At 21.8% G+C, this 23,453-nt stretch overlaps 1 protein-coding gene across 1 annotated transcript in view; it reads right to left on the minus strand.

Annotated features, from left to right (window-relative positions):
* LOC117175200 (tRNA (uracil-5-)-methyltransferase homolog A) overlaps window positions 1-23,453 on the minus strand; it is a 35,306-nt gene that overhangs the window by 787 nt on the left and 11,066 nt on the right. The window contains exons 4-7 of the mRNA XM_033364837.1: window positions 19,660-19,784; window positions 13,318-13,568; window positions 9,524-9,758; window positions 5,225-5,417 (exon numbers count right to left, since the gene is read on the minus strand). Coding sequence (XP_033220728.1) covers window positions 5,225-5,417; window positions 9,524-9,758; window positions 13,318-13,568; window positions 19,660-19,784 — 804 coding nt within the window. The remainder of the gene's footprint in view (window positions 1-5,224; window positions 5,418-9,523; window positions 9,759-13,317; window positions 13,569-19,659; window positions 19,785-23,453) is intronic.

A 23,453-nucleotide genomic window follows, 5' to 3' on the forward strand; every position in this document is an offset into this window, starting at 1 on the left:
GTATTTTTGGATAGAAAATGAATTTTTTTAACTGAAGATGTGACTATTCCATTTTTGGTAGAAAACTTATATTTTTATTTGAAAATAAATTTATGTCGCTGAAAACTCTCTTTCTTATTTCTTTAAAATTTACTTGTCTAATTGCAAATTAAACTATTTTACTTTTTGTTTGTAAATTTACCTTTTTTAGTTCAAAATTTTTCTATTTTATTGAAACTGTACCTTTTTTTTGTAGAAAATTCATTTTTTGAGTTTAACATTGAATTATTTTGTTGAGAATTCACTTTTTTGTCGGAAAATTGATTAACTGCAAATTTAATTCTGATATTTTTTGTTTAAAAAATCTTTTTTTTTATTAAAAAAAACATTTGGTTGAAAATTCGTTTTTTTTTTTGCTAAAAATGTTGGAAATGAGTCCTTTTTTTATAAAAAATTGAGTTTTTTTACTGAAAAATTAATTTTTATATTTTGAGTTGAAATTTATCTGTTTTAGGTCAAAATAATAATATTTATTGAGAATCCATTGTTTTTTTTTTGTAGAAGAGTACTCTCGTTAGTTCAAAGTTCATTTTTTTTGGTTAAACATTAATTTCTATGTGAAAAATTGCACTATTTTGCTGAAAATTCATTTCTTTTTTAATAGAAAATTTATTTTTCTAACTGAAAATTTTAGTAGTTTATTTTTGATAGAAAATTAATCTTTATAGTTGAAGATTGATAATTCTGGTTGAAAATTCACTTTAAATGCTTCTTTTTCATGGAAAATTGACCTTTTTTGATAGAAATGTAATCTTTTTCGTTAAAAAATGTTCTGTTTTATAGAAAATTTAACTAAATTTTTTTAGAAAATTTAACTATTTTACTTTTTAAAGAAGATTTTTAGTTTCATATTTATATATTTCAATGAAACTGTATCTTTTTTGTTCAAAATTCTTTTAACTAAAAATTTAATCCTACTTTTGGTTAAAACAAATTTTTTTATTATTAAGAACATTTACTTTCCTCTACTTTGTTGTAAATGAGTTGAAAATGAGTTCAAAATTTCACTGATTGGTCGAAAATTATTATTTTTAATTAAAAATTCATCACTGCCATTAAAAATTAATTTCTTTGGCTAAAAATAGGTTTCTTTTTAACTGAAAATTTATATTTTTAGTTAAAAATTGAACTGTTCTAGTTTTTATTTGTAAATTTATCTGTTTCAGTTCAAAATTTATATATTTTATTCACATTTTTTGTTTGAAAAATGTTTTAACTACAAATTTAATTTTTCGATTTTTGTTTAAAAAAAACTATTTAGATAAAAATTCGGTTTTTTTTTTTTAACATTTATTTTTCTACAATTTTGCAGAGAATTAAACTATATTGTTAAAAATTCATCCTTTTTGGTTGAAAAAATTCGTCTTTTTGAATTGAAAATTCAATTTTTTTTCGTAGAAACTTATTATTTTTTTTGTTACAAAAATTCAATTTTTGATGTTACTGAGTTAACTGGAATCTTTTTTGGATGAAAAAAAACTTTTTGTAATAAAAAATTATTTTGCTTTAAGATAAATTTTATATTTTTTGATAAAAATGCCACTATTTGCTAGAAAATTCAACGATTTTGTTAAAAAGTCGTCATTTTTGGTTAGAAATTAATCTTTTTTAATTGAAAATTCAACTACTTTTGTCAACGTCAAGCTAAATTGTAAAATTTTTTTATTGAAGACTTATGTCTAATTGAAAATATAACTGTCCAGTAGAAAATAAATTTTTTTTGTTTAGAATTAATTTTTCAACAGAAAATGGAACTTTTACATTTTTTAAGATTGATATTTTTTAGTTAAAAATTCGCGTTTTTTTCGTACAAAAATTATTTGTTCGTTTGAAATTTCCTTTTTTTTTGCGTAAAAATGCATCAGTTTCGTGGAAAATTAATTTTTTGTTTAAAAAATGCATTTTTGTAAAGAATATTTGTCTTTTTGGTTTTAAAATTATTTTCTTTTGTTCTATAAATTTCATTCTTTTTTTATTCAAATATAAACTATGACACTTTTTTGTGGGCAATTTTTTCTTTTAAGGATGAATATTCAACTATTATGTTAAAAATTTAATTATTTTGTTGAAAATTCCAGTATTTTTTTAAAGAGTTATCTTTTAAAGTAGAAAAAACTTTAAAAAGAAAAATAAATTGATAGTTATATAACCTGAACTTAAATTCTCGCCATTTGCCGGTTTCTTCCCGGTGCAAAAACATTTTTCACGGTCAATGCAATTCAAAAAAATTGAATTCTAAAGCCAAACATTTTGCCATTTGAAATAATAAAATCTGAGCTACAAATTAAAACACTAAAAGTGGAACTCTTCAATTTTAAACTTTTAAAACTGAAATTAAAAATTTTTTAATTCCAAAATTTTGTATTCAAATGCTGAATAATTTCCACATTTAAATGAAAGCTACTATCACTTTTAAACTGATAAATTTTAATTTTAATGCAGTTAAACTGTTAAATAAACTCTTTCTAACTTTTATAAATTAGAGTTTAAAGATTCAGATTAGGTTTTAAAAATATAAATCCACATTATCATTTTCAATGCTCTAAATTGAAAAATCAATCAATGGAATACAACATTTTTTAAATTATATCTTTTTAATCAATTTTGAGCTAGACGAATAAAAAATGCAACGATTACATGTTTTTATAAACACTTCTTAAAGTAAAAGTTATTTTTATTTTAAACAGTTTTAAAATCCTTAAAATTTTGCCAAATTTTATTTCAAAATCTTGTAAGATTTACGTATTGTTTGACGTTTTTTCAAAATTTCAATTTGTTTCAGAACTTTTAAGCATCTTTTAAAATTATTCCAATTTTTCCTACAAGTTTTTTTTAATCCTACCAAATTGAAAAAATTTCCTCAAAATCTTCCACATTCATATTTGATGATTTTGTAAGTCTTTCTATACCTTTTTAAATATAAATCCTCTTGAAATGAGATAGCCATGGGTTATTTGTATAATTTGATTGCAATTAAAATTTTTCAAGTGGAACAATTGAAATTGTAACGTTCAAAGTTTATTTATTTTTTTTAGTTTTGAATATTTAATTTATAATTACTGATTTTAAATTAACAATCAAATATTTATAAATATTAAGTAATTGTTTTTTTTCTTAATTGAAATATTTGAATTTTAATTCATTAATTACATTAATATTATAAATATTAAAATACAATTCAATTTAAAAAAATCATTAACTATTTTATATTCACATGCGATCAAGTAAAAATTTTTTATTTTTATCCAAAATCTTCCATTTTGAACCTTTCTTATTTTTAATTGTTTAAGTCTTTCAAAATGCATTATAAAATTCCTTTAACTAAATGCTCACTTAAAAATTAAAATATTTTAAACTAAAAATTGTGTGAATTAGGGAAGTTAAGCTGAATGATAGCATAATTTTTTTTTGCTTAAAAATAAAAAAATTTGGTAATTTTTTTTTAATTCAACTTTTTTGCTGAAAAATCGTCTTTTCTATTTGTACTTTTAGCTTCAAAATTCCTAAATTTAATTGAAAATTCGTCTTTTTCTATTAAATTCAACTTTTTTTATTTCTTATTAAAATATTTTTTGCTAAAAAATAAAAAATATAACGATTAAAAATTTCTTTTTTGAACTGAACACTTTTTAAGATAAAAGTTATTTTAATATTTTTTCAAAATAAAAAATCGTTTTAAATTTCCCCGGGAACATCAAAAAAATTGTTATATTATCATAAAACCTTTCGAAATCCTTAAATGTTTTCAAAATTTTATTTCAAAACGTTCAAAAATCTACATTTTATTTTTTAAAAATTTAAATCTTTTCAAATTTTAAATTATTTGTGAATTTTTTTCAAGATAAAAAAATCATTTTCAATTTACGTGGGAATATTAAGAAAATTTTGTATTATTCTGAAACCTTTCACATTCATTTCCAACAAAAAAGACGAATTTTTAAGATAAAAAGATCAACTTTTAAACAAAAATTGCATAGTTAAATTACCAGTTAAAAAATAAAGGTTTAACCAAAGAGATGAATTTTTAACTCAAAGTATTTAATTAAAAAAAAAAAAAAAAGAAAAATTTTCAACCAAGAAGATTAATTTCTACCAAAAAAGACGAATTTTCAAAGAATACATGAATTTTGAACTGTTTTGAACTAAAAAAAGATCAATTATCAACCGAAAATTAAATGGTAACATTATCAGTTGAAAAAATTAATTTTTAAACAAAGAGATTAATTTTTAACTAAAATGATGAAATATTCAATTGAAATAGTTTCTCTTTCAGTTTAAAATAATAATAATCTTGAACCAAAAAAAAAAATATATATATACTTTCAAACAAAGTAAAGAATTTAAAAAAATCTGATTTTTAAAATTTATATTTATATAATTTACATACATTATTATAAATAATTTCTTAAATGGTTGAAATTGAAACAAAAATAATTTTCAACTAAAATTATGAATCTAAGTGGAATAATTGAAGTTTCACCAAAAAATATAAATTTTCAACCATGTAGATTATTTTATCTGCCAAACAAGACGAATTTCGAACTGTTTTCAAACCTAAAAATATAAATTATCAACCGAAAATTAAATTGTAAAACTATCAGCTGAAAAAATTAATTTTCAACTGAAATGATGAAATATTCAACTGAAATAGTTACCCTTTCAGTTAAAAAAATAATATTAATGAACCAAAAAAAGGACTAATTAAAAAAATATATACTTTCAAACAAAGTGAAGAATTTAAAAAAAATCTGATTTTTAAAATTTATAATTATATAATTTATATACATTCAACTAAAAACGATAAATTTTCTACAAAATAATACAATAGTTAAATTTCCAGTTAAAAAAAAAATTAATTCCCAACAAAAATGAAACTTGGCGATATACAATAGGGCAAAAAATATATATTTAAAAAATGAGGATTTTTTCGAACAAATTGAAAGACACCTCTAATGATTGTCTCGATAATTTTTTATCCTTTTTTCGCTACGAATAAAAAAAAAATAATATAAACACTTATATTTTGATAAAATCGAAAAGCGTTTTCATTTTTTAAAAAGTCTTTTTTGAACGACCCTATTTAATATAGATTTACATATTTTTATCAGTAATTATTCCACCTTTTTAAAAGGGAATCTAATAAAATAAAATTAAAAAAGTTTTAAAAATTAGAAAATATACTTACGGAGACCAGCTCTTGGTGGATCAACAATTGCCACTAAGGTAGGTTTAGTCGTTCGGTGAAGTACTGGAGATAAAACATCTTCGGCTTTTCCAACGAAAAATTCGCAATTTGTCACACCATTTTGAACGGTGTTTACCTTCGCATCTTTAATAGCATCAGCTACCATTTCCAATCCTAATACTTCACCACAGTGCTACGTGAATTAAAATAAATAGGATATATAGATAAAATTATTAAATAATTTTAAAAAAATGGAATAATTAAAAAAACTGGAATAGTGGAATTTTAAATCAAACAGATGAATTTTCAACTCAAATGATAAATATTTAACTGAAATACTTGAATTCTTAAATAAAAAGATGAATTTTTAAATCACAAGATTCATTTTCAAATAAGAAGATTAATTTTCTACAGAAAAAATACAGAAAATAATAATTTTTAAATAAAATACATGAATTTTAACGAAATAGTTCAATTTTCAACTAGAAAAAAATACTATTTTCAACAGAAAATGGAATAGTTATATTTTTAGTAAAACAAATCAATGCTCATCTTAACTGATGAATTCTTAACTAAAATAATGATTTATTATTCCATTAATTCATTTGCTTTATATTATTAATTTTAATAATTTTATTGAGATGAGCTTTTTTAACTTTATTAGACCGAAAACTATTAGGTTAATTCATATAATTTTTGACCAAAAATGGAATAATTAAATTTGCAATAAAGAAACGAATGATCAACCGAAAAAAAAAAGAATTTTTAATTACAATTATGGAATACTCAAGTGGAATAGTATTTTTATTTGCAGTTTAAGAAAAAAATTATTTAAAAATTTTAAACAATAAGATTGAAATTTGAAGAAAAAAATTTCAATTAAAAAATACATACATCCCAATTATTATACCTTGAACTAGAAAAGGTCCATTTTTAATTTAAAGTTGAATTTTATACCTACCAAAAAGATGAACTTTCAACAAAATAAGACTAATTTTCTACAAAAATACGAAATTTCCACAAATTACATGAATTTTCCAAAAAATACTTAAATTTTTAACATTAAAATTAATTTAAACGGGAAAAAAGGGGAAAGTTGCTTGAAAATAGGAAAAAATGTAGAAATTCTTTAAAAAATAGGAAAAGTAATTTTTAATTCGCGGTCATTTCCGTGCTTTTCCGGGTCAAGTATTTCAAAAAGGATAATTTTTTGGCTAAAACAATTAATTTTTAACTGAAATAGTTGAATTTTTAACAACAAAATTTTTACTAAAAAAGATAAATTGTCAATCAAAACTTAAATAATTAAATTTTAAGTCAAAACAAAAAAATTAATATTCAAACAAACAAAATAATTTCACCAAAAAAGATCAATTTTGACCAAAATGATAAACTTCTACCAAAAAAATATAAAGGTTCGACTAGAAAATTTAATTTTTCAACCAAAAATTAAATAATTCAATTTTTACTTAAAAAATGAATGTTCTACCAAAGATATCAATTTTTATCTAAAATTATAAAATATTCAAGTGGAATAATAATTACATTTTCAGTTCAAAAACAAAATAACTTTCGGAAAAAAAATTTATTTTTTTTTCCAAATACTGGAATTTTTAACGTAAAATTATAATTTTTAAACAAGAAGATTACCTTTTAAATAATTTTCTACGAAAAAAAATCGATTTTTGCTCAAATTTGTAGATTTCCAACGAAATAGTTGAATTTTCAACTAAAAAGACCAATTTTCATTCAAATTGATGCATTTTCAACTAAAAAGATGAATCTTCAACTGGAATAGTTTAATCTTATACCAAAAAACATTAATTTTCAACCATAAAGATTAATTTTCTATAAAAAACGCGAATTTTTAACATAGTGCATACATTTTCAAACTACTGCTTTAATTTCTAAAAAAATAAGGCAATCAAAATTCGATAAAAAACTATAATTTAAAATCTGCGGTTGTCGATAAAGTGGAAATCACTTTTCTAAATTGACCGAAATTATTAAAATAATTAAACCTTCAATTTTACAATGAAATTAAAAAACAGAACACGAAAGCTAAAAAAATTTCCACTTGAGATAATAAAAACTGAGCTGCAAATGAAAGCACTCAAAGTGAAAATGTTAAATTTTGAACTTTTAAAATTCAAATTTAAAAGTTTTTAATTAAAAAATTTTTTATTCAAATGCTCAATAATTTACGCGTATAAAATTAAAGGTACTAACATTTTTCTATATGAAAAAATATAAATCCAAGTTATCATTTTCAATACTTTAAATTAAAAAATCAATCAATGAACTTAAAAATTTTCATAATCATATAATTTTAAGGAATCTTAAGCTAGAAACATTCAATATTAAAAAATTGAAAAAAATTTAACTGAACACTTCTTAAATTAGAAATTCAATTATCTTCTTTTTTAATAGTTTAAAAATCCTTGGAAAGCTTCAAAAATTTTATTTCAAAATCAAGAGAAATCTAGAAGTTTCTTTTAAATTTAAAATTATTTTGGAAATTTTTTCAGAACTTCTAAATATCTGTAAAAAGTAATTGAATTTTTTCTACAATTTTCATAAAATCTTGCAAATTTAAAAAAAATTCTTCACAATTCGGATGTATAAAAAACAATTGAACATTTATTATTTGTACAAAATGTAGAATAAAATGTAGAACAAAATGTAGATTTTCGCAGATTTAAAACAAAACAAAATTTAATTCTTTTCAAAAATTGTAAAAGCTTCAAAAGAATAAAAACATTTTCTTAAGATTCATAGGTAAATTAAAAATAATTGTTCATTTTGAACAATTATTTTAAGATAATATTTAAAAAGTTTTTCAAAGATTTAAACTAAATTTTCAAAAAGATTTTAAGAAAACTTTCTAAAATTTGCATGATAATTTTTAATCCTTTTAAAATTGCATTTTTCAAATACAAAAATTAAAATTGTAACGTTCAAAGTTCAAATTCAAAATTTCAAATTGAATAGGTTAATAATTGCGGGGTGGCCGTTTTAATCGACAATAAAAATTCCCGGTTATTTCGCAGTTTCGAAAAATTTTTCACAGTCAATAAAACTTAAAAAATTCGAATTTTAAAGCGAAACAATTTTCCTTTTGAAGCAATAAAAAATAAACTGCAAATTGAAGCACTCAAAATGAAGCTCTTGAGTGTTAAACTGTTAAAATTGAACTTAAAAGTTTTTGAATTCAAACATTTTTTACTCAAATGTTCAATAAAAATAAAAATATATAAAATGGAAGTACTTTTATCAATTATTTAGAGTTCAAGGATTCAGATTCAATTCTGAAAATATATATCTTTATTTTTAATTTTCAATGCTCTATAAATTAAAGAATCAATCAATAAACTCTAATATTTTCGAAATTATATTATTTTAATCAATTTTAAGCTTTTCAAAATCTGGAGAAATCTAAAATTGTTTTACATTTTTCAAATTTAAAATTTTTTCCGAACTTGGAAAGATCTGCTAAAATGAATCGAATATTTCCTACTATTTTTAGAAAATCCTGCAAATTAAACAAAAAATTCCTTGAAATCTTCAAGATTCTTTTTTGACAATTTTGGAAATCTTTAAAAATCTTTTGAAATATGCGCTTAAAATAATTTTTTAAAATAAAAAATCATTTTCAATTTTCCTAGAAATCCCAAGAAAAATATTTTTTTTAACTCTTTTGAAGCCCTGCTTAATTTATATTTCCATTTCAATTAGACTGTTGCTATTTACACCGAAATTTCAGTACAAATAGCCGAATTTCTTAAAATTACGCCAATTATTTCTAAAAATAATAACTGTTCAATTGTTATTTATATATCAAAAATTAACAATTTTATTTAAAAATAAAAATTCTTTTGAAAATAACAATTAAAATTGTAACATTCATAGTTTAAAAGTTTTTCGAAAATTTTTTACAGATTCAGAATCTTTTTGTCGAATCAATTATTATTCAATTTTTATTACTTAAAAGTACAGATCCATTCTGAAAATATTTTATTTACATTGAATGAAATAAAAATCGTTCTTATCCAAAATTCACAACTTTAAACAGTTTTATTTTTCACTTGTCTAAGTCTTCAGGACTGCATTAAAAAATTTTTTAAATTCAAAATGTAAACTTAAAAATAAAAATCGAAACTCGAAAATTTTTGAAGTAAAAGATTTGCAAATTAGATATTGTCAACTAAATATCACTATTAAAAAATATAATGAAGCTTAATTTTTTTTAAGCTAATTTTTAAATACTTTTGAAATCGAATTTGTACATATTTTTCTTACCTTTGAGAAAGCCAGTCCTATAGTTCCAGTTCCGCAGCAAACATCGATTAGAGCCGTTTCTTCCGTCGGTTTAGCCAAATCAATTGCAGCTTTATACAAAACTTCCGCTCCCAGAGTATTTGTTTGGAAAAAAGCTTGCGGGGAAATTCGAAAAGTCATTCCAAGTAAATTTTCTTCTATGTATTCTGTGCCACTAAGGTGCTCTAATTTGCTACTTTCGTCGCTTCTACCAGTTCTGTAAAATAATAAATTAAACAATATTCGAAATATTTGGTATGTCGCGGAAATAAAAAATATTTATGGTAGATAAATATTAACGAAAATCCTGAAAAAAAATTCCTGCACAATTCCGAATTTTTTCCAGGTATTTTAGGTTTTTTTTCAATTTCCATTTTTTTTTTTAAAGAATCGACTCGAAAAATATGCACAGTTTCGGGAATTTATTCAATTGATATGTTTAATTTATTAAGCTTTGCCAAATTATATTAAAAGACATTCTTAAATAAATAAGTTCCATTGATTAATTACGTCATTAAATAATACTAAAAACAAAATTAATTAGTTATTGATTTTTTTTTTCTAAAATCCATAAAAGAGATTCATTTTCTATCAAAAAATATAATTTTTCAACAAAATACATAGATTCTCAAACAAATAGTTGAATTTTTAACTTACAAAGCCCAATATTCAATTAACAAAGACCAATTTTCAAATTTAATTATAAATCTTCAACTGAAATACATGAATTTTGTATAAAAAAGATGAATGAAAAAAAAGACTTCTCAATTAAGTAGTTTTATTTTGAACAACAACAAACAATGAATTTTCAACTAAAAATTATGAGTATTTAACTGGAATAGTTGAACTTTCAACCAGAACGATGAATTTTCAAACAAGAAGACTAACTTTCTTTAAAAAAAGATATTTCAATAAAAAAAAAATAATAATTTTCAACGTAATAGTTGAATTCTGAACTAAAAAAGACAAATCTTTACTCAAATATGATGAATTTTCAACTCAAATTGTGAATCTTCATCAGTAATAGTTATATTCGAAACAAAAAATATGAATTTTCAATCAAGACAATTAATTTCTACAATAAAAAAGTTAGTTTTCAACAAAAAACATGAATTTTTAACCAAAGCAGATACATTGTCAACCAAAAATTAAAAAAATTAAATCGTTATATTTCGAACTAAAATGATGAAATTGAAATAGTTACATTTTCAGTTAAAAAAAAATAATTAAAAAAACATATGAATTGTGAAGTAAAATGACCAATCTTTAACGAGAATAATTAAATTTTCAACGAAAATACTAATTTTCAATGAAGAAAAATAATTTCAACCAAAAAAACGACATTTGATTTAAAAAAATCATTTTTTAATTAAAATGATGGAATAAACAAATCTTCAACAACATACTCAAAGTTTCAACTCGAATAGTTTGATTTTCAGTCAAAAAAATTAATGCTCAGCAAAAGAAAAACCGAAATTTCATTTTAAAAAAGTATATTTTCAACCATAAAGATAAATTTTCAATTAAAATGATAAATCTTCAACCAAAAAAATTAATGTTAAACAACAAAATTGCCAATTATAAATTAAATAGCCAAATTTTCAGTCTAAGGAATTAAGTCTCAAAAAATAGTTATATTTTCAACTAAAATTATAAATATTTAACTGGAATAATTAAATTTTCAACGAAAATACTAATTTTCAAACAAGAAGAAGACTTTTTACCAAAAAAGACTATATTTTTTTAAATGAAATTTAGTCTTTTTTGGTTGAAATTAATCTTCTTGGTTGAAAATTAGTATTTTTGTTGAAAATTCATTTTTATTTTTCATCTATGAGTCTTTTAAGACCAATTTTTACCCAAAAAGTGAATTTTTAAATTTTCAGTTTAAAAATTTTATTTTCAACTCAATAACTATATTTTTTTTATTAAATTATGGAACATTCAACTGGAATATTTCTATTTTTAGTTTGATAAAATTAATTTTCAACAAAAAAAAAAAAAGAACTGGAATAGTTAGATTTTTAGTTAAACAAAATTGTTAAAAAATTAATATTTTGGTTGAAGATTCATCTCTTTGGTTGAAAAAAAATCTTTTCTAGTTTAAAATTCATATATTTTGTTGATAATTTGTCTTTTCTGGTAGAAAATTAATCCTTTTATTTGAATATCAATCTTTTCAGGAAGAAAATTCAACAATTTGGTTAAAAATATACTTTTTTGTTGAAAATTCAACTTTCTTGCCGAAAAATCTTTTTTTTTTTTTTGCTTAAAAATAAACAAATTTAGTAATTTTTTTTTTAATTCAACTTTTTTGTTGAAAAATTGTCTTTTCTATTTGTACATTTATCTTTGTTGAAGACTTAAATATTATATAATCATTACAGGTTGAAAATTCAATTTTTTGGTTTAAAATTAATTTCTTTGTAGAAAATTTACACTTTTGGCTTCAAAATTCCAGAATTTAATTGAAAAATTCGTCTTTTTCTATGTAATTCAACTGTTTTTATTTCTTATTAAAATATTTTCTGCTTGAAAAATTAAAATTTTCTGTTTTGAACCGAACACTTTCTAAATTAAAAGTTATTGTTATACTTTTTCAAAATAAAAAATCGTTTCAAATTTTCCCGGGAATATGAACAAAAATGTTCTATTATCAAAAAACCTTTCGAAATCGTTAAATAGTTTCAAAATTTTATTTCAAAATGTTCAAAAATATACATTTTATTTTTTTAATTTCTTTAATTTTTATTTAATCCTAAAAAATTGGAAAAAATTGCCTTAAAATCTTCCTGGGTATTTTTTGACAATTTCAGAAATATTAAAAAATATTCTCTTAAGCTCATTAAGAAAATTTTTGTATTATTCTGAAACCTTTCATATTAATTTCCACCAAAAAAGAAGAATTTTCAACAAAAAACATGAATTTGTAACATAAAAAGATAAACAAAAACAACTATTTAAAAAAAAAAGTTAGATTTCGAAAGAACACGATGAATCTTTAAACGGAATGGTTCAATTAAAAAAATAATAATAATTTGCACGGACACTGATGAATCTTTAACTAGAATAATTGAATTTTCAATAAAAAAGAAAAATGTTCAACCAAGAAGATTAATTTCTACCAAAAAATACGAATTTTCAACAAAATACATGAATTTAGAACTGTTTTCAGCTCGAAAAGATAAATTATCAACCGAAAATTAAATTGTAAAATTATCAGCTGAAACAATTAATTTTCGACCAAAGAGATGAATTTTCCATTAAAATTATCAATATTTAACCAAAAAATTATTTAAGAAAAAAAGAGTAATTTTCAATCATGTAGCTAAATTTTCAATTCAGAAAAAATTAATTCTATACAAAAAATGTAGTAGTTGATATTTTCACCAAAAAATGTTTTAATTTAGAATCAAAAACATTCATTTTTAATCACAAACTGTTAAATTTTCAAGCACAAAGATGAATTCTCAACAAAGAAAACTATTTTCTTTAACAAAAAGAACGAATTTTCAACTAAAAACGATCAATTTTCAGTCTACAAAAAATACAAAAAGAAGGAATTTCAAACAAAAAAAACGAACTTTCATTAAAATAGTTAAATACAGCAATATAAAACTACTTTTAAAAACGAAGAATAATTGTTATTTAATTTTATATTGCGATTAAAACAAAAAAAAAATAGGCAAACTCTCAAAAAAATTTCTTAACTCAAACAAAACTTTCCGGAAAATTCCAGGTCTTCCAGTTCAAGTAGACACCCTGCATTTACTTACTGTCTATCCAAAATCTGAAAAAACAATGATGTCACTTTCGCTTGAGCGCCCTTTCCATTTTCGAAAAAGTCCCGCAATTCCGTTTTCAATTTAGTCAAATCGTCCGGACTTAAATCTTGGGGATGCACCCCTATTATGAACATCAAATGATTTAAACGAGTTGTCCTAGCTGTAACTTGTCTCCAAGAACCAGTATGATTTACCGGATTATATACATCTAGTTCTGAACGATGAATAAATTCTTCTAAAATCTGTAGAGATAAAATTTAGTAATAAATAATCAAATCGCAGGCAAAATTCAGAGTGTCTACCCAACAGATAATTTTTAATTTCCCGGTTAATTGTTCACTTTTTCGACCAACTTAAAAGACATTGACAGATTTTGAATGATTTCTAACGGGTTTGAAAAAATTTAAGAGTTTTCTAAACAGTTTAAAAGGTTTAGAGGAAATTTGCTAAAACTATTAGAATTCTAAGGTTGAACAGGCCTTTAAATTTCCTTTTTCTAAATCACACTTAAAAATTATTTTTCCAAAATTCCCGTTAAATGTAAAAAACATTCTTTGTTCGAAGACGAAATGATAATTATTTACGAAACTTCCTGTTCTGAAGTCAAAATTATCATTCTTGACGGGAATTCTTTTTAGATTTCATTTATTTATTCCCTAGCTAAAATTATATTTGCAAAATTTTTTATTACAATTCAGAAATGTATTAACTTAATTTTTCAGAAATTTGAAAGAGACTAGGTTAGAATTTTTACGAATTCTGAGTTGGAAAAGGGATTTTTAAAATTCCCTTCTAAATCAGAATTAAAATTATTTTCGACCATTTCCATTCCATGTCAAAAATTCCCGGTTCTAAGTCAAATTTATAATTCAACACAGAAAATTGCTCTCCTAAATTAAGAATTATAATCAGGGTGGCCGTTTTAATTGAAGAAAAAAAATTCCCGGTCATTTCCCGGTTCGCAAACATTTTTCACGGCCAATGAAATTTAAAAAATCAAATTATATTCCAAACATTTTTCCGTATAATGTAATAAACAATAAGCAACAAATTAAATAATTGAGTGTGGAACCCTTGAATTCCAGACTTTTAAAATGGAAGCTTAAAAGTTTTTTAATTCCAAAATTGTGTCTAAATTAAAGAATCAAGTAATGACCCTTAAACATTTTCGAAATTATATTATTTTAAGTAATTTTAAGCTAGGTACATTATAAATTGAAAAATAATTTTTTTAACTTCACAGTTATTAAATTATTTTTATTTAAAATAGTCTAGACATCTTTCAAAAGCTTTAAAATTTGATTTCAAAATTTTGAAAAATCTAGAAGTGGTTTTAAATTTTTCCAAAATCAAAATCATTTTTGATTTTTTTCTATAAATTTTAGAAGATCCTGCAAATTAAAGAAAAAAATTGAAATTATAAATAACAATAGAACATTTATTATTTGTAAAAATATGAGAGTAATATTAAGAGATATTTCGAAGTTTTAAAAAGATTCGAATTAAATTAAAAACTTGAAATCATTTAAAATACTTACAGCCGAATTTAAAGTAAAATTTAGATTTTTGCATATTTCAAACAAAAAATTTAGAATCTTTTTAACAATTGTGAAAGACTGAATTTTCAAAAATTGTAGGAACATTTTGATTAATTTTAAAATATATTTAGAAGTTTTAAAAAAAGGTTAACACGCTTCGTTTAAATTACTTGAAATAATTTCAAGTTTTTAATTAATTTTGAATCTTTTTAAAACTTCTACATATCTCTTAGAATTACTCAAATTTTTTCTACAAATTGTAAGTGTTCAATTGTTATTTATGCGACAAAATTTAACAATTTCACTTATAAATTAAACACGTTTTAAATAGAAAAATAAAAATTATAAAGCTAAAAAATTAAAAGTTCTTCCTCAATATTAAATAGTGATTCTTTTTCTACATTAAGAAATTTCAAATTAACTGGGATAAAAATTAAATAATTTAGAACCTCAATATTTTTAATTTAATAAAAACTTTGAATTATGACTATATTATTATGGATTTATTTTGAAATTGAAAATAGGAAAACGCACTTTTACATTTTTTAATAGCTGAAAAAATTAATAAAAATAATATATTGATAAATTTATTTATTGAATTTAATATAGAAAAATAATATAAAGGAATACCTGAAACTCTGATTTAAAAATATATTATTGATAAATCTTGAAAATTTTTATTTAAAAACAAAATTATCGGAATAAGTGATATATTAATTTTAATTCTTATCAAGACTTTCGGATTGAAACAGTTACAATCTGGAAATTCTCAAATTTTGAACTGTTTGTTATCAAAAATTTTCAACTCCAAATTTTCATTTTTTTTAACCTCAAAAACTGCATTTTTAAATTCTTTAAATTAAAATATATGCTTAAAAATTAAAAATCTAAAATGGAAAATTTTTAAAGTGATAGATTTTCAAATTAAGCATTCTAAACTAAATGATATAATAATTTACAAAAATCACAATTTAGGAAATTATTTAAAAACGGTTGAAATCAAATTTGGACAAAATTTTCCGTCTTAAATTCAAAATTCTATTTCTTTACTAAAATTTTATTCTGCAACTTAAAATTATAATTTTTTTTTGGAAAATTGACTGTTCTAAGTCAGGACAAATGTACTTTTTTTTATTAATTGTTTATTTTATTTCCAAACAACAAGATACTTTCAAAATTTTTCAAATATTAAATGTAAAATTTAATATTTACCAAAAAATGTTATTCTCTGGTCTAAAAATGATCAAAATTTCTTTTTGTCTTAAGTTCTATTTTGATATTTTGTTATCATTTGATGAAATTTCGTATAAAAATGTCTAATTCCATTCCCGAAAAATTAGAGACTTTTAGAGGCAAAGAAAAATAAAATTAAAGCCGAATAATTGCGTAAAATGAAACTAATAAACTATGATTCAAAATATTTGCAAATATAAAGAAAATATTTCAAAATTGATTCCTACTTTATAGCTTGAATACATTTTAAAAATGTGTTGCCTGAATCTAGCCTATTAATGAAAAATATAAAAATATTAATTTTCCGTTTCAATCCATTTCAACTTTATTCTTTTTCAAACTCGAATTTTTTGTATTTAAATTCTTATTAATTAGGACAGATTTCTAATTCCAGCTATTTTAAAAATTGTTAAAATATTTAAAATTTTAGTACAATTTTTTGAAATATTTTGAAAACGCTTAAAATCTATGAAATGTTTTGAAATCTTTGAAATTCTTGAAATCTTTTTATATCCTTATGAATTCTTTAAAGTTTTTGTGAAATCTTCCTGAAATTTTTTGTAGCTGTTTAAAATCAGTGGAATATTTGAAATCTTTGTTGAATCTTTTGATATATTCTAAAAAAATTTCATATCGTTTAAAATATTTGGAATGTTTTGAAACCTTTGAAAATCTTTTGTACTGTGCACTTGTTGAAATTTTTTAAATCCTTGAAAGCTTCGAAATCTATGAAAACTTTGTGCAATTTTTTGAAAGCTTTAAAATATTTCTGAAATATTTCTTTAATTTTTGTTCCTGAAATCTTTTCTACTCGTTCAAAATCATTAAAATTTTCTCAGATTTGTTGAAACCTTTTGAAATCCTTAAAAATCTTTTAAAATCCTTGTAAAGCCTTTAAAATATTTGTGAAATCTTTTGTGTTCGTTTGAATTCATTAGAATATTTGAAATATTTGTGAAGTTTCTCTGAAATCTTTGTGATATCTTATGAAATACTCTAAAAAAATTTGAAATTGTTTCAAAGTCTTTGAAATGTTTTGAAATCTTTGAGACGTATGTGAAAATTTTAAAATATATCCTGACAAATTTTAAAACTTTTTGAAATCTTTGAAATGTCTTTAAATCTTAGAAATATGGTTTAAATAATTCTTATAATAAATAACATTAATATTGATAAATTTATTACAAAAGAATCCAATTTTATTCTTAATGAATAATATACGTTATAATTAAAAATTAAATAATATTTCAATCGAAAAGTGTATATTATTGTTATTATAATGCATAAATACATCAAATAATAAATAAATTTATTTAAATTTAATCTTATTCAGGATGGGCATTTTAATCGACGAAATAAATTCCCGATTTTTCACGGTCAATGAAATTTAAAGAATGGAATACTAAAGCTAAAAAAATTTCCACTTGAGGTAATAAAAACTGAGCTGCAAATGAAAGCATTCAAAGTAGAACTGTTAAATTTTGAATTTTTAAAATTGAAATTTAAAAGTTTTTAAATAAAAATTGTTATATTAAAATGCCCAATAATTTACGCGTATAGAATTAAAGATACTAACATTTTTCAATATAAAAAATATAAATCCACGCCATCATTTTCAATGCTTTAAATTAAAAAATCAATCGACTTTAAAATGCTGAAAATTGTATAATTTTAAGGAATTTTAAGCCAGAAACATTAAATATTGAAAAATTCAAAAAATTTTAACTGAATACTTCTTAAATTAGAAATTTAATTATTTTCTTTTTAAATAGATTAAACATACTTGGAAAGCTTCAAAATTTTATTTCAAAATCTAGAAGTTGTTTTAAATTTGTTTAAAATTTTTAATTATTTTGGAAATTTTTTCAGAACTTCTAAATATTTGTCAAAATTAAATGAATTTTTTTCACAATTTTCAGAAAATCCTGCAAATTTGATGTTTAAATAACAATTGAACATTTATTCTTTGTAGGCGAAATTTGAGTAGTATTAAGAGATCTGTAGAAGTTTTGAAAAGATTCAAACTCGAAAGGCTTCAAAAAATAAAAACATTTTCTTAGGATTCAAAGGAAAATTAAAAACAATGCTTCATTTGGAAAAATTATTTTAAGAGAATATTTCAAAAGTTTTTCAAAGATTTTCTAATTTTATAAAATTTGCAATGATAATTTTTTTATCTTTTTAAAACTCTTAAACATCTCTAAGTATTCAATAATTAATCTTTTTTTTTTAATTAAAAATTTCAAAGTGAATAGATTAAAAATTGAATATTTTAGACTGAAACAATATTTTAAATGTAAAAAAATCCTTTGATTAAAAATATATTATTATGAAGTTATTTTTAAGTTGACAATAGTTAATAAACTTTCAGTCACACGTTCACATTTGTTTAATGACTAAGACTTTCAAATTGAAACCGTTTAAGTTTTAATGTTAAAATCTGAAAATTCTTATATTTTCAACTGCTTCAAAATCATTTTTGTTCACTTTTTCTTACTTTAAGTACAGATAAATTTTTAAAAATCTTTTTATTTATGAAAGAAGAATGTTTTTTATCCAAAATTTTCAACATCAAATGCTGTTTTTTATGGAAATCTTTAAAAAAGCATTTAAAAAATTCTTTAAATTAAAAATGTAAGCTTAAAAATAAAAATCTTAAATGGAAAATTTTTTAAGTAACAAAATTTTAAATTACGCATTGTAAGCTAAATAATGGCATAATTGAAAAACATAAAATTCAACTAATTATTTAAAAACTGTTGAAATCGAAAGTGGACAGATTTTTCCTCTACAAATTAGTATCCTGATAAAAAGGGGAATTCACATAATGATAAATGAGAAAAATTCTTTAATTTTCCCAATTATTAAATTTTTAAGCCGGATAAATTTCTATAAAAAAATATTTTTTAAATAATTATATTTATTTCAATTGTTAGTTTTTATTACGAATAAAAAGAAGGTTCATGAAAATGATTATAAAATTTTTCGAATAATAGTTAAAATTGTATAACACATTAAAATTATTTTGTAAAAATTTATTTTTGAATAAAACTTAAATCTCTAAAATCCTTGAAATATTTTGAAGGTGTTAAAATCTTTTTGAAATCTTCGACATCTGATAAATACGCCTTTTTCAAATCTTTAAAATTTTGCAGGAAATTTTGGTAAAATCTTTCTTAAATCATTTTTTAAATCAAATTTATGAAATTTTTTGAAATTTTTGTGAAATGTTAAAAATATTTTATATAATTTGTGTAAACTCGAAGAATAATTTGTAAATTGAATACCACAATAAAATTTATACTTCAATGTTCTATATTAGCGAAGAAGAAATTAAATACTTACAGAATTATTTACAATATTAAAGTCTGTTTTTTGCGATCTATAAAATAAATAATAGAGTCAAAAAAAAAAGTTTCTTGAAATCTATTTATTCAGTAGCAAAATTTTTTCTAAACGAGATGTTTCTTTCTTAATAGACTAAATAATTTAAATTACTCTTAGCATTTAAGTAAAATTACTTGTTTTTCGTAAAGAAACTATTGTCATCAAATTTAAATACCTTGACTGCGGACTTCATAATTTCGGGAATGTGACATAAATCATCTATTGGTCCGACAGCTGTAGATCCAGCAGCATAACTTGATAATCTGAATCCAATAATTTTATTTCCATCGGTATCCCTTCCTGTTACAAAGAAATTTATTTTAAACAAAAAAAAATGTATTTTCTACCATAAAAGATGGATTTTTAACAAAATCCAAAAATTTTTAACAAAATAATTAAATTCTTAACATAATAGTTGAATTTGGAACCTAAAAAGATAAATTTCCAAACAAAAAAGGTGTCATTGTTTATATTTAAATAAAAAAAAATGAAATTCATACAAAAAAAGAATGATGAATTTTAAAAACAAAAAAGACGAATTTTCAACAGATAAGGATTTTTCTCTCAAGAAATAAATAAAAGTTTATCTGAATTGTTGAAACTTCAAGCCAAAAAACGAATTCTCGCTACAAAAAAAATTAATTTTCAAGCCAAAAATATGGCTTTTCAGAAAGAAAATTTTTTTAAACGAAAAGGATGCATTTTTACCCAAAAAAAAAGAAATTTCAAACCAAGAATGGAGAATTTTCAAAAAATAAATTTTTAACAATGTAGTTTAACTTTGACCTAAGTTGTTAAATTTTTAATTAAAAAAGATAAATTTTCAAAAAAATAGTTAAACTCTCAAGTAAAGAAGAATTATTATGAACAAAAAACGGAGATTTTCATAAAAAAATTTAATTTCTTCTAAAATAGATGAACTTTTCAAGCAAAGAGATACATTTTCAAGAAAAATAGTTGAATTTTCTGTTAAAAAAGGCTTCAGTTGATTTTTCACGATGAAAATATGAATTTTTAACCAAAAACAGAACAATTTTTATTAAATTATTTTTTTAATAATTGAATTTTCTTCCAAAAAAGATTCCAGATGTCTTTTCAAGAACAAAATATGAATCTTTTAACAAGAAATAAGTTTCTACGAGAAAAATTGAATTTTCAATTAAAGAAGACGAATTTTTTCAAACTAAAAAGGATGAATAAAAAAAAAGTTGAACTCATTACGAAATACTTGTATTTTTATCGAATTTAGATGAAATTTGTACTAAAACAACGGACTTTTTAATAAAAAGACTATTTTTGTTATTTAAAAAGTTTCACTTTCATCCAGACAAGATTTCAGTTTATTTTTCAACACCTAAATATAAATTTTAAACAAAAAGAAAATTTTCTACGGAATAGTTAAATAAAAATAAAAATAAATAAAAAAAACAGCAGAATGCATTTTTACCTAACAATAAAGAAATTTAAAACCAAGAAAATTATTTTTTTTTATCAAAAAAGGAGATTTTTTAAATTGAAAAGATAAATCTTAAAAAAATAGAAGTTACATTTTTAGCTGGAAAATTAATGTTAAACCAAACAAAAGGCTTCTCCACTAAAAAGTTAAATTTTTAACTAAAGACACAAGCCTTCAATCAAAAAAATATATCTAATAAAATGTAGTTTATTTTTTACCTAGGTAGTTAAATTTTCAAATAAAAAATATTAATTTTCAACAAAATAGTTAAATTTTCAACAAAAGAGATGAGTTTTCAAATAAAAAAAATAAATCTAAAAAAAATAATTTTTTAACAAAGTGATTCAACTAAAGCTTTTAAACAAAATAGTTGAATACTCAAGCAAAAAATAACAATTTTTAACCAAAAAGTTGCATTTTCATTGAAAAAAATGAAATACCTATTAAAATTGATGAATTTTTATATCACGCAAACAAAAATTTTCAAAAAAAAGAGTTGCATTTTCTGTCAAAAAAGATGGTAATAGACTTTTCAAAAACAAAATATGAATTTTTAAACCAGAAGTAAGTTATTACTGAAAAAAATTGAAATTTTAATCCAAAAACACGAATTTTTTAACCAAAAAGGATCAATTTTTAATCAAATATTTGAATTCTCTTCAAAATACTTGCATTTTTATCCAAAAAGGATCAAGTTTTTCTCAAAACACATGCATCTTTATCAGGAAATTTTGTTTTAATAGTTTAATTTTCATCCAAAAAAGAATCCAGTCGACTTTTCAAGATTAAAATGTAAATTCTTAAACAAAAAATAAGTTTCTACAAACAAATTGGAAATTTGAATCCAAAAAGACGAATTTTTTCAACCAAAAAAGATTAATTTTTAACAAAATATTTGAATTCTCTTCAAAATCCCTGCATTTTTATCCAAAACGAATGAAATTTATACTAAAATAGCGGACTTTTTAATGAAAAAAAAGATACATTTTTTATTTAAAAAGTTAAACTTTCATCCAGAAAAGATTTCAGTTTATTTTTCAACCCTGAAATATAAATTTAAACAAAAAGTAAATTTTCAATGAAACAGCAGAATTTTCAACCAAAAAGAATGACTTTTCAACAGAACTGTTAAATTTTCAACCAAACAGTTGCATTTTAATCCAAGAAAGATGTAATTTCTACTAAAACAGGTGAATTTTAAAATCAAAAAGACAAACTTTAAAAAAATATTTGAATTTTGAACCTTACAGTTGAATTTTTATTCAAGAAAGATGAAATTTCTTCTAAAACAGATAAATATAAAAAAAAAAAAATTTCAGAAAAATAGTTAAATTTGTGTACAAAGAAGATTCCAGAATACTTTCCAACATCAAAATAAGAATTGCAAACAATAAGTTAATCTTCTGCTAAATAGTCGAATTTTTAACCAAAAAGTATGACTTTTTAACAAGATTGTTAAATTTTAAACCAAACAGTTGTATTTCTGTTCAAGAAAAATGAAAATTCTACTCAAACAAGTGAACTTTTAAATCAAAAATACAAATTTTTAAAAAAAAAGAGTTCCATTTTCATCTGAAAACATTTTATGGAACTTTCAAAACAAAAATACGAATTTTCAACAAACAGATGCATTTTTATCCAAGAAAGATGCAATATTTCTACTAAAAAGGAACAAAATAGGAATTTAAAAAAAATATTAATATTGTACGAAGAGTTGAATTTTTAATAGAAAAAGACGAATTTTTAACAAAACAGTAGAATTGGCAACCAAAAAGAATTGAATTGAATTGAATTGAAGAATTGAAGAAGATCTGACATGAAGGGAGAGGAAAAGTAGATGGCAAATAGAGCAGAGGGCTTGGGTAGAGAGGAAAAAGGGCCATATGGTATGGATAGGGAGAGACAGGTTATGGATAAATGGGGAGGAATGTGCTGGGATGAAGAATTAGAAGAATTAAGGAAAAAAAAGAAAAAGTCTTGAGAAAGGTAGGGGGATGGGAGACGAAAAAGAGGCTAGAAACAAATCCGAGGGGTTTCCAAGCGGCAAAGGGGAAACAAAGTAAAGAGGAAAGAAGAGGGAGGGGAAGAGAGAAACGTGAAAATAGCTTTCTGGAATGTGTCAGGTTTGAAGAACAAGAACAAAGGATTCTGGGAGGAGTTAGAAAAGAGGGATGTGATTATAATGAGTGAAACTTGGGCAGATGAAAAGGACTGGAAGGGATTAAAAAAGATGTTACCGAAAGGTTATGTGTGGACAATGCAAGAAGCAAGAAAGGAACACGTTAAAGGGAGAGGGATGGGCGGCATGGTGTCAGGGCTGAAAAAAGAATTAGCAGTAAAAGGGAGAAAAGATGGGAACATGGAGGAAAAGGATGGATCAATGATAAGAAAAATTATAATTGGGAAAATAAAAATAGCAGTGGTGTGTGTATACAGAAGAAGAGGGGAAGAGGAAGGATGGAGAGTAATAAGGAGGTGGATGGAGGAAAAGAAGGAAGAATTGGTTTTAATAG

The sequence above is a fragment of the Belonocnema kinseyi genome, chromosome 6 (genome assembly GCF_010883055.1).
Source record: "Belonocnema kinseyi isolate 2016_QV_RU_SX_M_011 chromosome 6, B_treatae_v1, whole genome shotgun sequence".
NCBI classification, from domain to species: Eukaryota; Metazoa; Arthropoda; class Insecta; order Hymenoptera; family Cynipidae; genus Belonocnema; species Belonocnema kinseyi.